At 44.6% G+C, this 8,614-nt stretch overlaps 1 protein-coding gene across 1 annotated transcript in view; it reads left to right on the forward strand.

Moving 5' to 3' along the window:
- The window catches only part of ARHGEF9 (Cdc42 guanine nucleotide exchange factor 9), a 197,446-nt gene that overhangs the window by 146,459 nt on the left and 42,373 nt on the right, over positions 1 to 8,614 (forward strand). The window contains exons 6-7 of the mRNA XM_009273424.2: positions 1,675 to 1,854; positions 4,285 to 4,517. Coding sequence (XP_009271699.2) covers positions 1,675 to 1,854; positions 4,285 to 4,517 — 413 coding nt within the window. The remainder of the gene's footprint in view (positions 1 to 1,674; positions 1,855 to 4,284; positions 4,518 to 8,614) is intronic.

Here is an 8,614-nt window from a genome sequence, read left to right on the forward strand (position 1 = left end):
TCCTCATGATTCAACTGAAGCCAGGATGGCGAGTTCATGGATAAGGCAGGGTCGGCAAAACAGGGAGGCAGACAGAACTTGGTGTGTTACGCTCTTTGCCAGAATACTGATCCATTCAGTCTTTTTAGGTCAGGAGGTCTTCAGAGCAGTGCTTGCCTACCGATTTGTGTTCATATGATGTCCAGCTAAGCTCAGGCTCAGTACCAATGGGTATCATGGGCAGATGAAGAATAAGCAAGTAGGATCTTTTTATTATTGCACTGGACCGAGATGCAGGAGATCTGAATTGTTTCCAAATCTGCTGCAGATTCATTCTGTGATTTTGGAGAATTTCCTTAAACTCTCTGCATCCTAGTTCTCCCTCTGTCTTTCTCCATCTGACTTTAATGTCTACAGACTCAGTAAGGGAGACTGATGTTTGTGCAGAGAAGGGTACAAAGCCTTTTCCTCTGGTCCCACTTAAAAAAGGAAGAAAAGCAATGCAAGACGATAGTTGAGAAAAAGGCAGAAAAATTCTCCCTCGTTTTACACTGTTTGGAATAGCATATTTGCGCTAATGGAATGGAGGGTATAGAAAACAAAATTAAAATAATGCTGCTTTCCTCTAGATGGTATTGATCAGCAGCTCGGGTTGCTCCCACTGTGGCTTCCTTGCTCGGGCAAGCCAAAACACCTACCCGACCTACTGCATCGCCTTTGGGGTTCACTGCCATGACACTCACAGCACAACAGCCCTTCCGCTTTTGTCTCAGACTCAGGAAGATGAATAATGGGGGGGATAAACCATGTTGCCTCCCAAGTCAGGGAACGCTTGGAGAATGTTTTCCTTCAGCGTTTCACTTGGTGCTGAAACAGCTAGGATGGTTACACCCTCCATACCCTCTTCCTAGGCCAAGGGCATGCAACCAGATGTTAATAGAGTATTTCTCAGCATGATTATCAGCTTCCTTGTCCTGATTACCATGGCTAAAAGGAGAAATCAGAGTGGGCAGATGATCAGGCAGCCCCTTGCAGTTTTCTCTGTAATGCCACGTGCCACTGAAGAAGACATGGAAACAGCAATGTTTGTAGGAGCTACCCTGGATATTGGGTATTGCGAGGCAGTGATTATTGAAGGAACAAGCATACAATACTGTAACACACCTCTTTGGAGCCAAATTTTGCTGTTCTTTGCAGCACAGGTAGGGACAGAGCTGTTTCAGGCTGTGCTGCTTGAGATCTCTGGGGAACCTTCCTTTTGCAAAACTGGTTCATGCAAAATGCTGAGGGACGTTGAGGCAGAACCCAGCACTGTCCTCCCAAGGCACTGTACACAGGCCGTCTCCAGCATCTCCTGACGCAGGCTGTGAAGCCCTGTGCATACTGGGTCTGGCATGTCCTTAGCAAGAGAAGTGCTGTGGGTCTGCTGTAGGTTGCAGCGGGAACAGCAGTTGCAAATGAGATGTTGCCTATCAAAAAAAGGACTCGTAGTGTTTCAGGGTGTGTTTTGTGTATTGCATGCTTACTCATAGGCAGGAGTTGATGGAGACTGTCACGTCATAACAACTGGATTTTGTTTTCAGAGCCATTTTCTGATTTTGTTTTTACTTGCTCCTTTCTCAAGAGTAATCTGGGAGCAGCCTCAGTATAAGTGTTTGGGTTATTTTATGGATTGTTCTTTCTTACTCCTTACAGGGTTACTTAAAGCAGTGCCGGAAGAGGAGGGATATGTTCAGTGATGAACAGCTAAAAATCATCTTTGGTAACATCGAAGATATCTACAGATTTCAGATGGGTTTTGTCCGGGACTTGGAGAAACAGTACAACAACGAGGACCCCCATCTCAGTGAAATTGGACCATGTTTCCTTGAACACGTAAGTTAATCTGGCATTTTTGTTTGGGAGTTTTGGGGTTGGTTTTGGGGGACGGGGGCTGGGGGAGAGGAGTAGCAGAAAAAGTCAGGAGGCAAGAACCACTCAGAATAACTTTTGGCCCTCCATTTACTTTGTGAGATGCAGAGAAGGGAGAATTTGAAGTGAAGGATATAGTTGGATAACCCCCCAGTACATCTGAATCCCAACACCTTTTCACATCCCCCCTTACTCATGTTATGTAGGCGCAATGTCCCTCACCTACTGCCCACCTTCTTTTGCTCTTCAGAATAGAACTTAAACCCACTCGCAGGCCATCCTAATCAGGTCATGGATGACCAGAAGGTTGGAAGAGGTAAGAGAGTCCAGAGGAGTAAAAAGAGGCCTTGGTTGTGCATTATACAAAAAAAGTAGAGGAGAGCAAACACCTGGGCTGTTCGCTGTGGCACCGAGATGCACTTGCAAGGGATGAAAAACCCGTGCAGCTTCAGTTGCCTTCCCCTGCGGAGCTGCTGGGCTGGGTGGGGAGGTGCCAGCTAGTGCTTCTTGCTGCCCGGGTGGCAGCAGGGCAGCAGATACTCGCTCACGCTAAGTGCATGCTGAACAGGACATTTTAGCTGACAATATAGTCCTGGAGGCTTTTGCCCAGCCCATCGTACTGTTACATAAGCCACATACTACAGGAGCTGATAAATTGGCCAGTGTTGTAAAGATGTCAGGAAATGTCAAGAAAATTATAGTCCTGCAGTTCTAGGCTTTCCTTTAGGGAGAATGAAGTGCTGTATCAGAGCTTACGTATGAGGTGCTCCAACCCGGGATGCAGATCCTGTATGTGTTACCTCATTACTTACAGTCAGGGCTGAGCTGGCAACAGTTCGCTTCTTAATAGAGAAATTTCTGATAGACATCCATGAAACTTCAGCAGGGCATCCCTGAAAAGGTTCACCGCATCTCTTAAGCATCATTGGTCTTCTAATTGAAAAGCAGGTTTCTTTTTGAGAAGTTGCATGATGGTGTTAACGTTGCTCATTTTTATCAAGAGCCTGCAATCTCTGCTGCTTGCTTCCAAAGCAGCATCGTATTCCACCTCTGTGCTAAAAAGATGTAAGAAATCTTGGTGAGAATCAGTAGCTAAAACTTCATGTCTTGAGGCTGTGCTGTCAATTCATTTATAGTGACAATAGTAAGAATTACTACCGTTATTCAGAGGAATATCTGACACTTATCTGTCATCAGAGAGGGGCTAAAGGCTGGCTAATAAACTCCTGATAAATTATCCCTGTTTAGCCATTTGGGGAAACTGAGGATGAGGACACTAAGATCCTGTTATATGGATCTGCAGAGCATCTTGTTCCTTGGCTGCTTCGGGAAGAGGGAGGTGTTAGTGCTTGGCTCTTGGTCAGCTGTGGGGATGGGAAGGAAACCGGGCTCCCCTATTCCCAGAAAGGCAGGTTATTTGGGCCCTTACGGGACTGAGAAATAAGAACTGCTGGTCAAGTGTATTTTTAAAAAAAAAGAATCTGTCCTTCCTATAGTTTGTGAGGCATTGGCCACAACCTGATGTCGCATCTCAGGCTGTTGACCTACAACACCTGGGCTTATATCTGGGCTGTCTCAACTACAGTCTTAATATGTGACATTGGGCAGTCAGTTTGCGTCTGTCTCTCCCAGTGTAATCTTTCTTTGACCTTTCGTCTGCCTCGTCCGTGTGGCCCACACGAATCAAGCCTGAGTTAAGGGTGACGAACTGCCATGGCCCCATCTGTGGTCAGTGAAGGCAGAAAAAGGAGATTCTGACAAAATTAGCACAAAAGGACTTGTTAGACCAGTGCAAAGGGTCGGTGGGCACACATGCAAGGGGATTTTTTTTTCTTTGTTTCTCCAGTCTTTGGTGTTTTGTGGCTTTCTGGTCCTGGGGAAATCCACACAGTGGTTGGTGCCTTGGGTTCCCTGTTGGTAAAGGGAATTTCAGATATACCCAGCTCCTAAACACTTGCCAGGTGCTTCATGATCTTTCAAGGAAAGAGCTCTAGAAATGACAAGGTTGTCTTCTTGTATTATCAAAGGCCAGAGCTCTGCTTGGTTCTACCTTTACCTTTTAAAAAGAAAACCCCACCGCACAATTTGAAACTGAGAACACCCACAACGCGGCGCAGGGGTTCACTTTAACACACCCTGTACCTACAGAGACCTCAGCGATGTGTCGGTATGCAGGTCCCTCTCTGCCTCCCTTTTCCCCCAGAGCCACCATGCAGCACCTCTTCCAAGCAGGAAAAGTGCTCTAGGATCAGTCCTCCCTCCTCCTGCTTGGGGTATTCTTTCTTCTTTAGTTGTAATGTGTTCTTGTTGGCAAGTCGGGTGGCTGACTGCTCGCGGCACTTGTCTGACGTGTACTCCCCTCTGTGTGCATCCCTTTTCTCCTGCCTCTCACAGCAAGATGGCTTCTGGATCTATTCGGAGTACTGTAACAATCATTTGGATGCATGCATGGAGCTTTCCAAGCTGATGAAAGATAGCAGGTACCAGCATTTCTTCGAAGCGTGTCGTCTGTTGCAGCAGATGATTGATATTGCCATAGACGGTTTCCTTCTGACGCCAGTGCAGAAGATCTGCAAATACCCCCTGCAGCTCGCAGAGCTGCTGAAGTACACCGCGCAGGATCACAGGTACGCCGATCTCTTATTACATGGAAGGATTTTGCTCACTGCTTCTTCACATGGCCTCTGCACAGGGGTTGGGTTTTTTTCTGTCCAGCTCTTCTCTTCATGACATCTTGTATAAATTGAAGCAGGGCAAAGGTTCAGCAGACAGTTAGAAAGCTTCTCAAAGCACTGATTCTCAATGGAGCCAAACTCATCTCTGTTACAATCAGACATGTGAACTAATTACCCTTGGATGTACTTTCTGATGCTACCGGTTACACGAGAAAAATTACCTAATTAGCATTCCGTGGTCAGAAAGGCTCGTTCCTTTATCCTGAAGAGGACCTCAGCACATAGCAAGTAGAGGATCCGCAACTCAAACCTGAATACGCTCAGATTTGGGGAGAATTCAGAACCTGCTCTGCTTTTCAGCCTGATTCCATCTCTGATTTTGCCATTGGGTTTAGGTTCAGAGGAGCACCCGGCAGTTTGATTGCTTCCCAAAATTTCCAGGATCTCTTTTGCTGCTGCTGAGTGCAATCAACCTGACTCCCTGACCTGATGTAAATCAAGAATAATACCTATGATATCACTTGCGATATACTGCTATAAAAATAAGGTGAAAGAAGAATCAGGCCCCCTTAAAGAAGATTTTCTCCTGGCTTGCCAATTTTCTTTTTTTTTTCCAAAACCCATTTAAAAGGAAGTGCTTCAGAGAACAAAAAAACCCACAGATGTTTCAGAAACTTCTGCAGGTGTTTGATTTTTTTGTTTTTCCCCAAACCCAGCTCTAAAAGTGCAGAGAGACGTGATATGAGCAAAGAGATGCATTGATTTGCTTTGACCTGATTCACCAGTTTGATTCATACTAGCTGAATGCCCGGTTCAAAATCACCAATTTGGACATGCATTTGGCTCCAGATCCAATTTCTGGTTTTTCCTTCATAATGAGACCAAACCAAACTTGGAGTGGACTCATGGGAACATTAGGGTATCAGAAACCAGCTCTAGGATCCCAAATGTTGTGGCTTTTTTTCCTTCCCAGCCATGTGATGTCCCCACAGTACTTACAGATGCGGCTTTACAATGGGAAGACATAAGCAGCCTCAGAGAGAGGAGGTCTGTGTTTAAACTGACCTTCTCTGAGTTATTTGGTAGCAATACCAAAGGGGATGCGGACAGTGTGATTACACAAGGGTTGAATTATTTTGGGAGTACATTCCTTTTTCCTTTGGCATGTTTTAAAATCAACGCGTTGTTAAGTAATCAGATATAGTCATATTCTGAGGAGACTCGGACCTTTCCTGTGGTTAAGCAACAATTAGTTGATTCAGACTGAGAGCTTTTTTTTTACTGGATTGTGTCAGTGATCGGACACAGCCATGGACACAGTTTCTCTTGTTTCTTCATTTTCTGAAAAGGGAAAGCAGGATTATATTTGCTTGCCTTGCATTAGTAAAGAGTAAGCCCCCTGAAGCTGTAACACAGTGCATATATGAAACTCATGCCTGCACAGAGCGCCAGCAGAAGACCTGTGCCTCATCTCAGCCCTGGAGCATGGCGTACTTCCATTAGTGCGGGCATGCCCTGGAGAGTTTATTGACTCATGGAGGAATGGCGTTATAACACAGGAATGGGGTGGGTTATACCACACTTCCCTGTGGTCTAGCTCCTCCGATTCAAGCGTTCAAAGAGCCTGGGAGGGACCGGTCCTCCAGGCAACTCAGCTCGCATCCCAGACAAGCTTAATGCCACGAATGGGGAAAGCGAGGCACAGGGAGTGTGTCTTACCACCAGATGATTCTGCACTGAGGCTGTGCAGAAAACCCGGGCTGCCGTGGTTGCCTGCTTGAACTACAGATATTTTCTGCTGTTGTAATTCTGGCTTTGGGATCGGGGCTGAGACGAGCAAAGCCTGAGATTGGAAAAGCAAATAATCTTTGGGGAATGTCATGTTGTGACAATACCAGACGCAGGGAAAAGCCAGATCCCTGCAGGTTGGGAAACCATCAGGGTCAGCTGTGAATGAAGGAAACTGAGAAGCCAACTGGGGAGCTTCAGCTCATTCAGGGCCCATTAAGCAGGCGGTGAGTTGTCCTCGTACGCTCGCAGTTTGTCAGTGCTCGCAATTAGATTGCAAGTCTGAAACAGAAGCTAGAAAATTATAGAGTGGACTAATACTCACAATGAAATCAGGCTCATCATTGGCTGGATTAGGAGTCTGTTAGGCACTCCGATTAGAATGTAATATGTAGGAAATACTGTTCAAATCAATTGAACCATTTACGGAGTAAGACAAAACTTAGAAAGGACCAGGAGTCCCAGTGAAAGCAAATATGCTTCATCTAACAGTGGGGCATTATATTCTTTTTTTTTTTTTTCCTTCCTCTTCAGTAAGTTAGCTTCATCTAACAGTGGGGCATTAGATTCTTTTTTTTTTTTTCCTTCCTCTTCAGTAATATCGTACTTGTAGAGCTACGGATCTTCCCTGTACCAGGTCAGGACAACAGAGCTGAAACCAGAAACCTGACCACTCTCCCCCAAGATAGCATGTGATATTTGGCAAGAGTCTAGACTTGCATTCTGATTGAGCACTGGAAGGAGGTCATTGCAGCCCCAATATAATTGTCAAACAATTAATTTCATAGCTAATGCTATCCTATTATTATTTTGCTGGCCAAATGCTTTGCTTCTGTTATTTTTTCTTCTAAGTTTTTGCCAGCTCTGCCACAGACATGGGCTAGGAGCCCAAAAAGTTCAGTCATGACTCTTTCTTCATTACTGCGTGAAAGAAAAATGTGCATGGGGTTTTCTCTTCAAACAGAACATTAGAATTAGTGAATTAGCATTACCAAGATAAAACCCAGCTTGATTGGCACTGGTGCACTCCGCATGGAGGCAGGCATGGGGGTGTTTTCAGAGCCTGGCTCCCTTCAATTGCTTATTGTTTTGAGACCGATTCATTTGAATTTTTCACAAAGCCACATCTGTTCACCTCTTCAAGATTTACTCCAGCTTAATATAAATTAAATATATGAAGGTCCTAAGCGCAGCTTGCTGGTGTCCTGAGCGTTCCTGCTGCAGAACTGAGCTGGAGTTAAAAGTGTATGAACACGTTACGTGAGAAAGAGGAGACTCTGCTAACAGGTGGACTGACATTAGCCTCCCTTCTTTGCACGAGCATAATTGCTAGGAGGTTATTAGTGACTGTCTCTAAATCCTACACCTCTCCCTACCCCTACAGATCCTTTCTGGCCATAGCGACTTACCTATTTCCTTACAAGAACTCATGGACATTTTTAAGACCAGACTAATGTCTCTCTGGCATAGCTCCGTTTCTCCCTTACACAATCAGGCGCTCACTTCATACAGATGGCCCTGCAAAGGAAGGCACAAGAAATTCTTCATTGTGTATCATGACGGATATGTCAGACAGCCCATCCTCTGTTCTCTTTTACTTTGTTGAAGGACCAGTCCTGATGTTCTGGAATTTGTAGGGTTTTTTTTTTTTAACCTCACCTAGAATTTTGATGTAAGAATTGAATAAAAATTGAAAACACATCTCAAGATTCATCCAAGAAAGGATGGCAAAATAGCAAATAATATTCTGTTGTATACCATATTGTGATTGTTTCTTAATATTTATCCTGTTTGGATCACATGGGGAAATTGATCTAATTCACAGCATTCATCCCTATTTTAGCTGTCACCAGTGCAATTCTTAGCAATAATCAATAAAGCCATTCCCCCTGCAGCTGCCCAAGATCGCAGTTTTTCTCATTAGTCAGCAATCAATATCAACCCTTAAGTTAATAATATGTTACAGTGGCATTACGGCAGCTGGCCTTGTCTGTTTTTCCGGTTGAAATGAACTTTAAGGTTCCTTGGAATGGAAAAGAAGGCGCAGGGCGGAAATCAATAGCATTGATTTCAGCATCACTTTTTGAAAAGACTGATCATCATCTTTGCTGGCCCTGGCGGGAAGCTATTTTCACTCTTTGTTATTACACTCACAGGCCCGTCCAGAAAAAAAAAAAAAAAAAAAAAAAAAAAAAAAAAAAAAAAAAAACGCAGGCAGGGTTTCACTCTGTGCGTTATATAAGAAAGGCTGTTTGGGTTTT

Source organism: Aptenodytes forsteri, unplaced genomic scaffold, assembly GCF_000699145.1.
Source record: "Aptenodytes forsteri isolate BGI_AS27 unplaced genomic scaffold, ASM69914v1 Scaffold191, whole genome shotgun sequence".
Taxonomy (NCBI): domain Eukaryota; kingdom Metazoa; phylum Chordata; class Aves; order Sphenisciformes; family Spheniscidae; genus Aptenodytes; species Aptenodytes forsteri.